This window comes from Passer montanus, unplaced genomic scaffold (assembly GCF_014805655.1).
Source record: "Passer montanus isolate IOZ18808 unplaced genomic scaffold, ASM1480565v1 scaffold78, whole genome shotgun sequence".
Classification (NCBI taxonomy): Eukaryota; Metazoa; Chordata; class Aves; order Passeriformes; family Passeridae; genus Passer; species Passer montanus.
In genome coordinates this window covers 157,391-174,318 of record NW_024373034.1, presented here as the reverse complement: position 1 = coordinate 174,318, position 16,928 = coordinate 157,391, and the positions used below count along the sequence as shown (strand labels likewise).

The 16,928-nt window shown below is 45.4% G+C and overlaps 1 protein-coding gene across 2 annotated transcripts; it reads right to left on the bottom strand.

The window, feature by feature from the left end:
• Nucleotides 1-1,214: 1,214 nt before the first annotated feature.
• On the bottom strand, nt 1,215-12,230 carry GPR20 (G protein-coupled receptor 20). Of its 2 annotated transcripts, none has more exons than XM_039731492.1 (2): nt 12,108-12,230; nt 1,215-2,694 (listed from the first exon to the last, which is right to left on the bottom strand). In XM_039731492.1, exon 2 carries the CDS (start codon nt 2,679-2,681, stop codon nt 1,614-1,616), a length of 1,068 nt encoding a protein of 355 aa, XP_039587426.1. In that variant the 5' UTR covers nt 2,682-2,694; nt 12,108-12,230; the 3' UTR covers nt 1,215-1,613. The 2 variants fall into 2 exon arrangements, with proteins under 2 accessions (XP_039587426.1, XP_039587427.1); XM_039731493.1 differs by lacking the exon at nt 12,108-12,230 and adding an exon at nt 6,738-6,818.
• Nucleotides 12,231-16,928: the final 4,698 nt, after the last annotated feature.

The window sequence follows — 16,928 nt, the reverse complement described above, 5'->3', positions numbered from 1 at the left end:
ACCACCCCTGGAGGGAAAATCCTCTTCAGAGGAATAGAAGTCCCAGAAGAAGGGCACTCACTCAGCTGCATTGCTTGGGAAAGAGCTCACATGCCTGGCAATGGGAGTTACTGGCAATTACAGACTCCACTGGAACAGGTACTGGAACACCCAGTTTCCCATATTGCAGTGATATTGATGGTTCAAGTTTTATATTCATTGGGTTGGTCAGGGAAATAGGTTAGGTGAAACATATATGTGTTGCATATATGTTGTGTTCCTGTGGAATAGAGATGGCTGTACCAAAGTCAGACCTCAGGGAAGCCAAGTACTCTAGGATGCTCCAGCTTGGACCAATGCCTCCTTTTCTGACAAGTAACACCAGTGAGTGCTAGGAAAAGCTAATCACTAGACTTGATGAATTCATAGTAGCCTTGCAGATGGAGTGGCCATAGATGTGAGTGAGGAAATGTGAAGCAACAACAACAGTTACTGCTGTTCATGCCACAGGGTTTGCAATTTTCCTAGGATTTTTTTTTTTTGCATTTGCATTGTTTAATTGATATAATGTCATCTAAAAGATTCCCCCACCACTGGGGATAGAATTTTGCAGCATCCTTAGCCTCTTTACGCCTTTAAGAGACTTTAAACATAGCTCTTTAAATATCCTAGTGAGTTTGTCCTGGGGTGAATGATTTCAACCTAGATGCCTGAGATGCATTCATTTTCTGTGCTTGGCAGTATTGGCTTTTGGGTGACTGAGTGGATGGAGTTCTGGGGGAATTAGGACAGCAAGCCCTGATGTTGCAACATGCCAGGAAGAAAAACCAAACCAGAGTATTATAGCATCATAGTCTGGTTCTGGTTTTCATCTTGGCTGTTCCTCAGGGAGACAGAGCAGAACAGCAGAGTTTGCAGGGACTCATGTTCATTTTCACAGATTTTTGTATACTCATCTGCAATTCAGGGGATTTAGTGATCCAAATACAGGTGGAACATATCCTTAATCTCTCCCCAACATAGACAATGTGTATGAAAATATATACACTGACACATATTTTTTCTTATAGCCAAGAGGAGACTTCACTGCTGGACTTCATCTCTTCCCTGAGAAGGTTCAGACTTTTTCAGGAACAAAGGAGTAGTCACTAGTGACATGTGGCTGGAATACTTTTTTCCTATTTCATTGGCATCTAAAATCTTTGCAGTGGATAGCTCTGGAAACTTCCTTCTTGTCTTTTATTCTTGAGCATATAGGCACAAAATCTTTCATTACAAACCAGAGCTATCCTGCTTTCTAAGTCATCCTAGAAAGTGTTGCATTATGATGACAAACATGCAAAGAAAACCACAGTAAAGAGTTTGTTGCTAGCAAAATGTCTGTATTAAAATACAAAGAAAACTTCCCTGCTGGGAACAGTAATTAAGGGACTCTCTTTTGTATGGTACTAACAGCATTGTAGTAAGTTCCATTTCCAAACAGACCACAATGTTCTTGAGGAATAAATTCCACTATTGTCAGTCTGAACCTCAGCCTAAAACACAAAGAGTTCAAAAACTATAGTATTGTGCATCCTATCAATATTCCAGCATCATGGCACTGGCTTACTGCAATGTGTCCCATCAGATGTGGGTTATATCTGAACACTGCTTGGTGATGGCAAGCTCAGAGGGCTTCCTATTGTGTTTGAGAAGGCGATGATTGCGTTGGAGCCCTTGGAGTTCTTGTTCATACCCACGATGTCTGCATTAGTTTGCTCTGGTTCGGTTTTCCTGAAGATGTTTTTCATGGTTGACTGGAAGTTATTGGTGACAAAGCAATAGACAATGGGGTCCATGCAGCTATTGAGGCTACTCAGAGTCACTGTCACATGGTAGACGAGGAGGCTGACGTTGTGGGGCATGTCTGGGTTGATGGAGATTGTGACCTGTAGCACATGGAAAGGAGTGAAGCAGATCATGAAGATGATGAGGACGGTGATAAGGAGCTGCACAGCCCTCATTCTCCTCTCTCGACTCTGGTGCATGAGGCTGGGCTTGGACAGGGCACACATAATCCTGGTGGTGAAGAAGATGATTATGATGAGGGGGAAGAAGTACTCACAGACCATCAGCACCAGGATCTTGGAGAGGCAGCACTCGGCAAACTGTATCGCCATGGTCAGGATGGAGAAAGTCACCACAGTGGCAAAGATCCAAATGAAGATGCAGATCCCCTTGGCACAGGTGGGGTTCCTCCATTTACGTGAGGCTTCCACCTGCACTATTGCCAGGTAGCGGTCAACGCAGATGCACGTCAGGAAGAGGATGCTGCAGTACATGTTGACAAAGTAGCCAAAGATGTGAACCAAGGAACAATTCTTGCAATCCCCTGTGCTGTAGAACATGATGATCCGGACAGGCAAGGAAAAGCCCACCAGGAGATCAGTTACAATCAAGTTGATGGTGTAAATAACAGAGGTGGTTTTTGTCTTGGTACGGAAGCAGAAGACATACAGCGCCAAGCTGTTCAGCACAACACCCACCAGGAAAATGATGGCATTGACTACCATCAGGACAATCCACAGCCTATAAAAATCTGTGAACAGTTGTTTGTCTGAGTGGATGAACTTGGAGAACAAGTTGATGTTGGAGTCAGGTGGCTTGGTGGAGTTGATAGATTCAAGGGCTGGCACCTGGGTGGAGGAGGTCGGCATGGTCATTGACTTCCAAAATCTGGAAGAAAAGCAACAGATGTATAGTGATAAATATGTCAGCATTCCTTAGGGCTCAAAATCTTGTCACTTAAAAACATTTTAACCAGCCTATTTGCACGTCCTGAGTAGTAGTTCCCCATCTACCAATATGGGATTACCAATAATTGCAAGGAAAATACCTGGGCTTATAATTAGTGTCTTCCAGTAGTTCCAGATGCATGTTTTAGGGAAGACACACACCCCACTTCACATTTCCCTTCCTCTTCCTTGTACAGAAATTATTTTAAGGCCAGAAGACCTTTGCATAAGCATAACCCCAGCATTTGATTCCTAAAATATCATGTCCCTTGCCTTGGGCAGGTGATCCCATTAGAGTGTTACATGCAGCAGTGTTTTCAGGAGCTTTAAGATTTCCCTGAAATTAAAGAAAGGCTGAATTTTCTGAGAAAGCAGAAACAGGTTGTGTGGCATCTTCTACAGATCTGTGTTCACAGCAACAACAGCCAGAAGATTTCAAGTTAAGGGTGTAAGCCACTAGTCCTGCCAGGGTTTGACAGTTTAATTTGCAAATCATTCCTGACTTATACACTATTTTAAACTGATTTGTATATTAAAGATTAAAAAAAAAAAGACCCAATATATACAGAGACTTGGCTGGTTTCAATAAAAATAAATGGTTGAAAAATGTCTGGAATATCTCAAAGTGGCTGGGCAGGGCTTTGAGGTTAAAAAATCAGCTTGGATCAGCAGAGAATGATGCTGAAAGAGTTGATTTATGAGGTTTTGAAATCCCTGCTAATGAGCCAAATGCAGAAGGACTGGGAGACGAGGAGCTGCAAACGCATCTCCCAGTGCTCACAGAACTGCAGTGTGCCTGGGCTGGCTGTCTCAGAGTGGAAGTCTGGAATTGCTGAGGGAGTCTGGATGTCCAGCTCCTCCAGGCATACCCCATCCTCTGGCAGATTTTTTTCCCCTCCTCGAATCTTTTTTGCTGCTTATGGGGATGAGGAGAATGGACCAAAGGTGCTGTATCACCTGTGAGGTACCTCAAGCTTTTGGTGGCTGTGTACAAAATAGAGGAGGGAGATAGGACAAAAGTGAAAAGTAGGTCCTGAGGAGAGTCCCTGCTGGCCAAAAGAAAATGTTCTGCAGGGACAGTACTAACTGAGTCCAGAGAACACCACAGCAGCTCTGAGCCTGCCTCATGAGTGTCAAAGCCTTCTTCTGCCTGCCCACCATGTCTCTCTGCATACAGCACTCCTAATGTGTCTCACCAGTTTTGGCCAATAGTCAACATTCAAGATCAATAGTCCTCACGGGATGCTACAGCCTAGTTGTGATTACTCTGCTTGCTTCATTCAAGCCAGGTGAGAGCGAAGCAAACATTTGTTGAGAAAAAGCAGAGATTAGGATTGAGAATTTAGAAGACCAGGTGTGAAAATTCTTGGAGAAGTGACTTTGCTGTCATGATGGATCTTGGGTTTGTTAGCCTCGAATCTTGGGTTTGCTCTAGTTTCTTCCTGCCTCTCAGTCTGTGGAACTGGTTTGAAGGAAAAAGCTGTTTATTTAATATCTTGAGCTCAGAAGGACATTTCTAATAAAATGTAAAATTTCTGTTATTTAGGTAGACACTGAAGCCCAAGGAGCTGAACTGTCCACTGGAATGGCTGATGCTCAAAGATAAAGCCCTCCTGAGATCCAGCCTAGTGCCAGAATACACTGCAGGACTGAAATCCTGAAGCCTGGGGTCAGGCCACCTGTAGTGCTCCAAAGAGCTACTGGGCACAGAAGAACAATGCTACTTTCTGTCCCCTTTACCCTCTAGGCCATCTCAAGCAGAAACCAGACATTGGAACATCATCTGTTTTGGGAATGACCAGATTACCTCACTCTGCACTGAGCTCCGGTGGCAGCCAAAGTAGCACACATATTCATGGTGTTTTGTTTGGGTCTGACTGAGCCTGCAGACTCCTGAGGGAGAGTCTTGTCTCTTCACGTTTTGTGCCAAGCACACTGTCAGAGAAAAACAGGAAAAAACTGGCCCCAAAATAGGCTGAAGGTAGTGGAGTTGCAAAGTCTGGCACCTGAGAAAGATGCATGGGGACGATGCAGAATCCTGGCCTGTTTTTTACTGATTTCCTAAAATTCTCACCATCTTCTCTGTTTGTTTGTTTCACTCTTTAATTATGAAAACAAACTGAAATGAGCAGATGCCTGGATCTGCTCCCAGCTTTCTCTTTGCAGATGCTATCAAGAGGAGCACTGTGGAAGCCAAGGAATAAAGAAAGACTGATGTCCCTGGAGTGCAGTGTGAGCTTGTATATCTGTGTTCAGACACATACCTGAGCAAGGGGAGAAGACAAAATCACCTATCCCATTCCTGAGCTTACAGTAAACTCTATAGAACTGCACATGCATTTTTCTTCTCATTGTAATTCTCATGGCACTGGCTGTTTGCCCTGATTTTGCCTCTTGTTAGTAGCTTGCCTCCTCTGGGAGATTTTTGTTCAGTCTGAGATCCCTTATCACAAACACCTGAATAAGATATTAATCATATTTTGCCTTTCTTGTCTCAATGAAATCAGCAATTCCAAACACATTCAAATGTTCCTCATCTTCACAATGCCTTTGAGGGATGTTGGATGTGTTACAGACAAATTGAAAATTAAAATAATCAGCATATACAATGTGCTGGCTTACACAGCCACCTTTTCCACTGAGCCCCATGTGCAAGGAAATAAACTCCAGATATTGTAAACTGCTGAAAAACAACAGGTAACATTGTGTTTGCCAAATTGAATATACAAAGAAGTGCTATATTAAAGCTTTCCCAGTCCATTTCTGTCCTATCTGAACTCAAAATCCAAACAATTACATGAAAGAAGTCCCAGCAAATTTAATTAATCCTGAAGATTTCCTCCCTGACAGTCTGTGGAAAAGCTGCCGCTTGGGCTATGGTGGGAAAAATCTTCCTCTAATCAAATTGTTACTGATGGATGTTTGGGTGAATGGCCTCTTCCTTTCTTTGTGGGACTGCTCTCATCTCATGGCTCACAAGCAGAGAGGATGGAGAACTGGACTAGCAAGCAACAGAATTCTTCTGAGTGTTTTTAATGAGATGGAGCTGGACCAAACCCCCAGTTTACAGTTTCTAAGGATTTTTCCATTGTGGGACTCCAAGCCTGTGAGAAAGGTGCATTGCCCCATTTTGCAGCACAGAAAGGCAGCCTGACTTTGTGTCTGAGTAAAGCTAAACATTTCCAAAGATTTTGAATTCTTCCCCTCTCTGAGTCCAAATACTATCTCAACCAAGTCTCTTTCTCTATCATCAGACATACTCATGCAGGTATGAAAGTGAGTCATTTCAGCTACTCATCACCATGACGTGGTGGCATATGGAAGTCAGTGAGGGGCATGGCTAAATTAATCAGAAGCTTTGCAGCCTCTGCAAACCTTTATTTTGCTGTGTTATGCACTATTTATTACTCATGACTATGGCATGAGCTCATGCAGAGTTGCAAGAACCACCTTTACTGATAGAGTAAATAGACTTTGAGTTAACCCCCTTCCTAAAATCCTCAAAGGCTTTGGAGCTTAGTCTACTTCATAACTTCCTGAGCTCTCAGCTCCCTAGATTTCCATGCAATCCCTATTTCTTGGAGCTGGCAGTCTGCAAAGCCCAAGATAGGTAAACATGCACCCTTTTGAGTGCTGTCTGACTGTGCCAGTTGACCTATGCTGTTATATTATACCTCTCAGGCTGGGTTTTGTCTGTCTGGCTGGGAAACTGGGTAGCATTTCCTTAAAAGTACAGCAGGAATCTGGGTAGAAATGGGATAAAGGGAGGGGCAGAGAATGGAGGTTGACCTGCTTTCCCTCATTCTGATAAAGGTCCCTGTTCAGCACTGGGAGAGGGGGACTTGCTCTGAAATACTTTCTCATTGTTGTGTGACACAACCAGTTCCATCATTCTTGGGCCAAATAGGAAACAGATGGTCACTGTGCTGAAAACAGCCTCTTCCCTCACTCACTCACTGCTTGGCATCACACTTCTTGACTTACCATGGGCAGCTCAGTGCTATGTCTGCTCCAGGAGGAGATCCTTGGCCATCCCATATTCCACTTCACCCTGCCTTGTGCCTGGTGACAGCCTTAAGCCTCACCCGACCTTGCTGAAATTAACGGGGTTCACTTCCTTAGCCCAGGGGACTTTTGGATCTGGCTCAGCAACTCAAGTAATAAGATACAAAAGAAAAGGCAGGTCAGACAACTGAGTTTTGTCCTAACTGCGTGCCAAAAGGATTATTTATTGGTGTGCAGAAAGGATCTCTGTGTGCAGACCCAGAGAACACCAGAGCCACACACTGGGATCGGAAAGTTGAAAAGGACGTTAACAAGCACGAGTGTAATTTAGTATAAACAGCTTCAGCTTTTCTCATCTCCCTGTCCTGAATTGGAACATCTGATATGGCAACCTGGCTCCTCTATCATCCTCCCTGTTCCCCTCACCCTGTCCTGCCTGCTGGTGTTATTCTGCTGCCTGGGGTGGCAGCAGTGTGTGTTTAGCTTTTCAGCCTTCCTGTGTTTAAAGTTCCCTGGGTGATTTATCATCGTATTTATAAATGAAGGGTTAAACTCACTCTCTTTCAATTTAAATTGTATGATTCTCCTTCTGGCAAGCTCTCACTCAACTCTGGATCAAACTGGCCAAATATGGTGTTTTTGTGCATGTCGACCTTGCCCTATACATGGTAGAGCTTGCTCTATGTGTCTCGTGCTTAGCCCTGGGAGGGTGGGTTTGCTGACAAGGGGAACAGAGAAAGGGAGAGAAAAGGAATGAATCCAGCTGCTGAAAGGAAAAAGCTGGTGCCCATCTGGCCACCAGCTTGGGCTGTGAGAAGAGAGAGAATTCTGGGGGAGACAGATTCTACTCTGAAGCAGAAATGGGGCTATTCTCAGGGCAGGTGAGATCCCATTTTTGTGGGTATCAGATCTCTGCTCTCACTTTATTCCTGAGCATTGAGATGTCCTTTAAACCTCCAGGTCTGAGGGTGACTGGAACAAGTGTGTGAAACACCCACCTTCTGGGGATTTGCAGTTAGAAATTGCCAAATCCAGAGCAGAGCTGGATTATTCCTTCCCCAATGCCATGGACATAAAAGGGACTTTGGAGACACAAAACACATAGTTTTATGAGTGTCAGATTAAATGACACCTGATTTCTTGCAGTCTCATGTCTCACAGTGGCTTGCAGGGCTGGGGGAATGCTTTGCCCTGCTTGAGATGCTTATTATAACTTTTTCCCATGTGGACACTTGGCTGCCTTAATGAGCACTCACATTCCAGCTCTTCCCTTGGCTCCAACAATTGTTTGACTTTCTCCTTTCTTTGCTGCCTAATTTCCTGAAAATTGAGGTGATCTTTCCCTTCTGCCAAATTCTAGTTGAAATTAGGCAGCAGATTGAAAAACATTAGGAGGACGGAGGAAATCGGAGCTGACAACCACACAAACAGGCACTGAGAGTGATCCTTGTTTCCTCTAATGTGAACCTGCAAGTCATTTGTTAACACTCTCCACTACACATCCTTTCATTTAGGTCTTATTCCCTGCAAATTCACAATTGCTTTGGCATTGAAACACAGCAAACAGGACTGGATGGTTTCTGTGAAACAGAGTATTGCCTGCTTCTCATTGTTTTCCTGAAGAGAAATAATTTCAGATTTATGCCAAACCATGGGAGAGCCAGCCTGACTGGGACAGATGATGGCTAATTGCAGGGTGTTGGAGGTATTCAGCCATGGTCTGCTTGCCCATGTGTCATAGAGTGTGATGGCCAGCAAGTCCTACTTTGTCTGGTGGTTTGAATGGTCATGTGCTGAATTGCAGCTTTTGTCTGGAATCACAGAATATCCTGAGTTGGAGGGGACCCACAAAGATCACAGAGTCCAACTCCTGCCCCTGCACAGGACTATCCCCAAGAGTCATACCATGTGCCCAAGAAAGTTGTCCAAATGCTCCTTGAGCTCTGTCAAGCTTGGTGCTGTGGGAGTTCCTATGCCCAACCTCCCTCTGGTGAAGAACTTTTTCCTAATATCAAATCTAAGCCTATCTGGACCCCACTTCAGGCCATTACCTCAGGTCCTGTCACAGGTCACCACAGAGAAGAGATCTGTGCTCTGCCCCTCCTTTCACAAAAAAGTTTTACCTTCAGTGAGGCCTCACCTCAATTTTTTCCAGGCTGAACAGACCAAGTGACCTCACCTGCTCCTCATACAACTTCCTCTCAAGGCTAAGAGAGATTAACCCCCCCAAACTGACTTTTGATTCTCTAATGAAAAATTAGAGATTCAAAAATTAGGAAATTTAGATTTCCCATCTGGCAAGGGGGAAAACTTGTATGTCCAGTCTCAGGCATAGGGGTAATCCTTCAAAACCTGTAAGCAGTCGCAGAGTGAGGATGTGTGAAGGCTGATGCAGTGCTGGTTGTTGGGCTGGTGTTGATGATGTGCTGTTGAGCTGTTTCTCCTGCCTGAGATGCCCAGTTTGCCTTTGTGTGCTCCTCCATCTCCAAGGCCCTGCTGTGGATGGGGAATGGATATTGCTCTGTGTTGTGATCTGAGCTCCCTCCACCACACCCAGCTCAATGCTGTGGGTACACATGGGTGGATCCTGTGCTCTCCATGGGCCCAAGGCCAAAACCTCATCCTTTGAAGGTGAGGGAGCCACATCCCTAGCTCATTTTGTGACAAGAAATAGTTGTGGGTGCCCAAGCAATGATTTAGTCCAGCAGGTCACCCTAGGCTGTGAGGGATCACTGCCAGTTAGATGAGGGAGAGCACAGCTCTCCAAAGTGCATTCCTTTTCTTCACGGAGCAAAGTGACCCAGATGGGACTGATGCCACTTGGCTTGGACCAAATGCCAACTCTCTGCATCCAGGCTTGAACCTGCTGCTTAAAACCAGGTGACAGATCACAGTCCTGGACACCCCAGAGACAATCTATTTAAAACTTGGAAAGGTCTGCATGGTTCACCCTCAGCCCTTGCCCTGAGCATGCATGAAAACACTGAAAAGAAGCTCCCAGAAATACACAGAAGAGGAAACTCATGTACTGCAGATTTCTTATGAGTTTATACCTCCTCTATGGCCATTTGCAGCAGCAATGCCTCAATCTTTGAAAGAAAGAGCCCAGATGTGCATGTGCAAGCAAAAAGAGAAATGGGATTGTACGTTGCCTCTCCAGACCTACAAATATCCACCCAGCAGTGGTGGGCACCTAGAAGTCCCCCAGCACATCTCTGAGGAGGCTTGCTAGTACTAGTCACATATAAGAAAGGTAATAATAAAGGGGTTTGCCTCTTTTCACTTGTTTATACCACGCTATGTAGAAAAGTCCCTCCTAAAATATTTGGATGTCTACGATGCCTTATCAATTCCACTGTATCTTTCATGTCCCTCTTTTCTGTGTTATCAGATCTTAGCCTTGGAGTGACAGAAATGCTGAGTGTCTTGGTGAATGCTCTATCAATCATGCTGCTAGCATTTAAAAGACCAGTATCTCATACCCTGTCAGGGCTCGTACCAAGTGCCATCTGTCACAAGGGAGCAGGGAATGACATCTCTGCAGTAGGAGCTGTGTGTTTCCAGCTCTGTTACTTTCAGAGAAATCAGAGCATGACTTCCTGAATGTATCCCTCTCTGTCCCTTGTGGACCATTATACATGAGGGAAAACCACATATTTTTGAGTGATTTTTTTCCAAGATGATTAACATTTTCTTTAAAAAAAGTTACATCTTAAACAAAACATATAGATTGGGCTCTTATGGGTCCAGCCAGTAAAGATGGATTTGAGCCTGTCTTCTTGGGAGGTTGTAACAGTAAAAGAGAAATGCATTTGATTTTATAGGGATTACAGTAATCCATCGAGTGTTTCCAGGGTGCCTGAGACAAAGTGCTGGAAATGTCAGTTTGGAATAACAGCTATTGTGTCTCTGTGCAAGGAGAATCATGCAGTGAAAATTACCATATAGGCACATGCAGGAACTTCACAGGCAAGTGCAAAAACAATAACTGGCCTATGTACTGCTGCTTGCTTTTAAGAAGGAAATTTTTAATTGCAAATTTAGCACTCTTTGAGCACTTTCTCATCTTTCTGCCTTTAGCTGCCTGCTTGCTCTGTCCTTTGAAAATAAACTGAGAGGGCAGTAAAAGAAGAACAACAGCAGAGTTCTACTGTTGGGAAATACCTGGGCTCCTGCACAGCCAGTGAATGCAGGACTGGTGAAACAATGCTCACACCCCAGGAGCACAGGGCACCAGTGCAGGTAGGGATGAAGGGGTGATGCAGAGGGGTCAGGTGTACCAGCTCTGCCTCCCAGCACTCATTCCAAGCTGTGCTGCTTTCTTGGCTGCAGGGAGAAACTGAGGCACAGAGCCATGTGTGGTCTTGGCCCGGGGAAAGCAGCAAGGTGGGAGACCCAGTTAGGGAGCAGAGAGTTTTTGAGGCATCCCAGGATGCCTCAAACCCTTTGGGAGTCTAGGGAGTCTGGTTTCTGTGGTTTCCTTAGCAAGGCACATATGATAGTGTGCAGACCCCACAGTGCCTCCAGAGTTCTGCAAATTTTGGATTCACTGGAAAAGCTCAGTGATGTTGGTGAGCGTGCTGCTGTGAAAGAAATCAGGGAGCATTTCTGCAGGGGTCTGCTAATGATCTTGGAAAGGAACTGCTTTCTCCTTCTACTAACCCAGCAAGTGGGTTCAGAGAGGGAAGTCAGCACCTCTCCTAGAGCTGAGCTTGCACCCTGCTGCACAGCCAAACAGGTAAAACATCCCCACTTGCAGCTAACCCCATTCCAGGCAGTGCACCATCTCTTCTCCTGGCTTCCAAAACCTTCTTGAATGCATTTCACCAAAATTTCATTACACCTGGGGTTACACATGCACAAATGATATCACTTTCCTCTTCACAAGAGCTGTCACAATACTTTTCAAGGAGGGAAACCCTGCAACTTTGCACTCTCCCACTACCCTCCATCTCCTTGAAGAAAAAACAAATATCCTTACACTGCCACAAATCCCAAGAGCAAAGAAAGTCATAAGGGAGAAGCTCCTTGCAGCCCCTGCTAGCTGCTGGCACAGCCTGGCTTTTTGAGTCAGGCACTTCCCAAGGGATTTCCACACCTGCTGCATGGACAGAGGCAGAGACTTCCAAAACTGCTCATCCACGTGCTCAGTGCAGGACCCTTTCTGCTCCCACCCCTTCCAGGGCTCCCTGTTGCAATAGCCAGGACTTGGAGTACAAAATCCAGCAAATCCTTCCTGGCCCCCCAATGTCTCCCATCCCAGGCCCCCCGCTTTGTCTCTGATCACAATCCCAAAGCATTCCCTGCAATGGTCCCTGCAGTGTATTCCTGCATGAAGGACTGACTTACCTTTGGCCTGATCTCCCTTCTATGTTAGAGGAGCTGCTGGTAAGAAAATTTCCTTGTGGACCTGAGTGCTATCAGCCCAGGAAAGAGACATCTGTTCCTACAAGCAGAACAACTGGAGTGACTACAGAATATGAAGAAATGCCTAATCTGTCTCTTGCGTTCTCTCCCTCTCTTCCCCCTCCCCACCCCCCTTCTAAATATAGCCTTGCAACTAATGGGAAAAAATATACACTACCAAAAAAAAAATATTTCCACTTGTCTGTAGTGTTCAGAATTTCTCCCCAAACATCTGGCTCCTTGCCCTAAATCCTTCTGAAATTTATGAAGTGCTGTAAATGCTGAAGAGGGCTCCAGCCGTACTCACGGTGCTAATGCCTGAACATCTCTAGTAAACTAAAACTGATGTTGCTGCCCCCAGGTCAATTTTCTTGTGTCTTTGTGGGAACAAAATCTCTTTGCTGGGAACTCGCCAGCTCAAGGCCACCACAATGCCACCACCATGTGTGACATGAGGAAAATACCCCTCTATTTGTCTTCCTGATGTGAACTGAGATTGAAGAGAAGCATCCCTGGCAGATGCAGGAAGGTGCTGAACCAAAGCCTGTGATGTGCTTTGAACCAACCCAGCTGTCCAGACCCTGAGAAAACCCCTGGCAGAGGGAGCCAAAGGGTGACCCTGCACACTTTGGTAGTGCTGCAGTCATTTGGGAGACAAGATTATGAGATCTATCCAGGGCTGAAATGGCTGATCATGGGTGGCAATAGAGAGTCTGAGGTCCACCAAGGAGCCCTCCAAGATGTTCCTCCATCATTATACAGCCCTTCCCTGCTGGTGGTAGAGTCATTGTGGGTGTCAGGTGGGGATTTAAGTATCTCTACACCCTTGGCTACATGAGAAGGGACTGACATTGTACAAAGCATAATGAATTATCCCATTTTTGAGATGGGTTCAAGCTAGAGCAGCTTTCAAGACACCTCTGCTGATTGATTCACTAAGGACTCAAAATCCCCCAAGTTCCATCTCAAGTTCCACTTCTTGCTCTAAACTGGTACCAAAACCCAATCTTTTTTTTTGGGGGTTTGCACAGATGTTCTCTCCAGGAGCTTTTCAGTAGCTTTAGAGATTTCCTCTGGGAGAAAAGGCAGAAAAAAAGCTAGAGCTTTCATCAAATTTAGTTGTTTAGAAATACAGAGAGGATGGATGCTGGATTTTAGTATCAGCCCTGGCCTGCATCACACTTTAGATAAAGACAACACTGGTGCCAATGCAATAAACACGCAGGATATGGCCTGTCACAACACGACAGGATCAACTGAGAGGCATTGAATTCCAGGTCAAGAGGCCAAATCCATAAATAGAGGAGAGGTAAACTCCACACATGCGTGTCTCACTGGAGCACAAACAGTAGCTATGGTTATTAGAGAAGGTTGACCTCATTTTCTGGAATTACTTTTTCACCCTTGGATCTTTCCCAGGAAGACTGAGCTGATCCTTTTTGTCTGGTTATTTTATTGATTTTCTATTTTGAGTTTCTGCACATTGAGGAGCAGACTGTTCCCCCAGTTTCAGGAACATCCTCCTTGGCTTTATGAGCCCCCTGTTCCAGGGGACCTGATCCAGGCATTCCACAACTGACCTCTAGCTCAGGCAGTTTCTCACTTCCTTATGCTTGGGAAGCAAGTGTGATTAGAAAGTCTTCAAGAGCTCTGTCTGGGTGATCATCTTGCCTTCAGTTCCCTCCATCCTAGAAGTTCAATGGGGTAAAAACAAAAAGAAACCAACCCATGGTCTAATGTTGGGCAGGGTGGGTGAACTTGGACTCTATTGAGGCACCAGGACAGGTTTCTCAGAGAAGCTGTGGCTGCCCTATCCCTGGAAGACTTCAAGGCCAGGCTGGATGGGTCTTGGAGCAACCTGGTGCAGTGGAAAGTGTCCCTGCCATGGCAGGGGGTTGGAACTAGATGGTCTTTAACGTCTTTTCCAACTCAGACCTTTCTAGGATTCTATAATTCTATCATTCTCAATGCTTGAGTTTTCCCTAGCCTGTCAACAAAATTTTTATATTTAGGGAATGACTCCCTGAAGTTAAAAGGGTGAGACTGTAAGGAAAGAGATTACTTTTCTCCAGGATGAGCTATTGGTACCTGCACTCTGTCCACCTTCTCTGGGAATGTTTGGTCCTTCCTATGTGAAGACTGGTTTGGTTTTATGCTTCCATGTGATACATGAGAGCTGCATTCCCATCCCTGTGCATGGGATAATCAGTGCCCTGCACTCCCCCACTATCCCAGCCTCTCCCTCCTGGCTGGATTTAGAGCTAGGCTCTGAGTGGCAACAGCTGCAAAGTTTCAAGTTGTGCCTGAGATAGTGCAGAACATGCCATATTGGGAAGCAGATGCTGCTGTTAAGGTGGAGAAGGCACATCCGGGCTCAGGGCCATGCTTTGTCCCAGACCCGGTTCCCACACTCAGCTTCAGGAGGAGTTGCAACCATAGCTGATAAATGAAGAGCTTCTATCATCTCTTGATTTTCAGTCATTTATCACCCTCCCAGAGGGAGCGAGAAAGGCAGGAAAAAAAAAAAAAGAAAAGAGTAAAGCTTTAGTAAGTGGAAAATTTTAAAGCTTGTTCATTCAATATACAACAGTATTAAATATTGGAGTGAGATTGTAGGTGTAAGAAAGTATTGGCTCAGTCAAAATCAGCACGTAGAAGGATTAATAATGTCAGGGAAAAATGCTACTAGCCCATGGTAATTCTTAGCAATCCCTTACCCTTGCCATATAGAATAGGGCTCTGGTTAAAAGTTTTCTGTGGCACAGTGCAGAAAAGCAGGTGGCCAGACAGCTCTTGAGGGAGGTGGAGAGAAAGCTGATACCACACATCCCTCTGGGGAGATGTGTCCTGTTTTTATCAGGAGAAGGGTGTACTCTTCCAGTCCTATTCAAAAAGAAGAACTGAGCATCCTTTGATCCCCTGCTGCGGGAGAAGAGATTGAGACTGGGCACTGCATAATGAACTTTAACAGAGCTGAGATGGACTCAAGGCACATGGCCAGATCAGTTTTCAAGGGTCTCTGTTGTGCAGCTCTGCAAGGACCCAAATCCAATGTCCAAACATGCCTGTGTTTCTATAGAAAGCTGAATTTAGGTTCTGTTATACTGAACAGATCCTAACAAATTCAATGTCCAAACATGCCTGTGTTTCTATAGAAAGCTGAATTTAGATTCAGATTAGAACAGATCCTAACAAATGAATTATTTTCTTCAGCAGTAAAGGAGAATTCTTACCCCAGAGGGTGTTTGACATCGACATAACAGTTCAGAAAACTGATGAACCTTTACTCATGGTCATGACTGTGTGCAGGCCACCAGAGAGTGGCATTCTCACTGCATGGAAGACACTGAAGGGTGGGATCTTCACTGTCCTATCTGGAAAACCTCTTTTTAGCAGCAGGCTTGATGGAGAGGCAACAATGTGAACTTGCCAGGTGAGGAACCCTTTGCCATGGCAGATAAAGTTAATGGCATTGAGGAGAGTTTACACCCATTTTACCCTTTCCAACTGCTCCTCCTTCTGGTAAATCTACCCTAGAATATCCTCAGGCCTTAAAAAGTGCTGGAGAACATGTGATATGCATTTGCACTGCCCATGAGCCCTAAAATCTTGGTTGTCCATGGTTTCCAAGGCTATTATGGGATGCTGTGAATCAGAACTAACCCAGAGAACCATGTAAGTTCTCACAGGTGGACCAGGCGTGGAGAAATTTCTGCACTGGACCACCCCCCAGGAATCATCTTTGATTTAGGGAGAAATATGTGGGCAACAGGGCTCTCCCCAAATATGTAGGATCTTTCCACCTAGGTCAGCTGTTCTTTAACCCCACCACACTTCCTTATCATAAAGAAGTGACATGTGTGGGAACACACTCCTCTTTGGTGGCTCTTGAGCTGGTACTTTGTGGAAGTGATAGCATGGCAAATGGGCAGACCCTGAAAGCAGATCCAGGGTTTTTCTGGTGCTTTTGGTAGAATCCAAGGGAAGTCCAATTGCAAGAACCTTGAAAATTGAGGCTGGCATCTGTCTCCAGCCTGGCTTTTAGCTTGTGGCCCTTGCTTCACCTACTGGGCTATTGAGAGGTCATTTTTGCTGTTCTTTCTGTGATCCAGGTCTGTCATGCTGGGACATCTGGGAGATCCTAGGACTGCTTTGGGATCTGCTCCCCGAGACATTCATGCTGGTTATGCCTAATGTGCAGCTGGAAGGACTGGAGGAAAAGATCAGAGCTCTCTCTCTTAATTCTTAGACAGAATCTGTTTCAAGGGATGACCTTTGTCCCTTTCCTGCAGTGCTGAGAGAGAAACACCAAATAGACAAAGAAATGTGAACTACTTCTCCCTGGAGAAGGAGGGTTTGGATTGCTCCCCCAGTGATATTCAACACCCCCAGGGCTTTTTACCTGACTGCCAGCATGGGCAGCAAAGGCTGTGGAGAGCCACAAAAGATGGTCCAGCTGGCTCTCTTGATGGCATCTCAGCAGGGTCTAGAGACAGCTGTACCTTCCTGACGTCAGCAGCTCTGCAGGACAGTCTGTGTCCTCTGCCAACTGCTCAGGATCACTGACACTTCCCAGCACTCACTGGACTGTCACTTGCTGTCCTCAGAGGACTGCAGGGGCTGGAGGCCACCATAATTTTGTATCCCTGCCTCTGATCAGGCTCCCCATCTGTGTGTTTGTGCAAGAGGGAGATCAGACTTTCACCATATGAGGCCTCTGCTGATGGGATCCAGCTGTGATTCATCTGCTTGAGGGACAGGGAA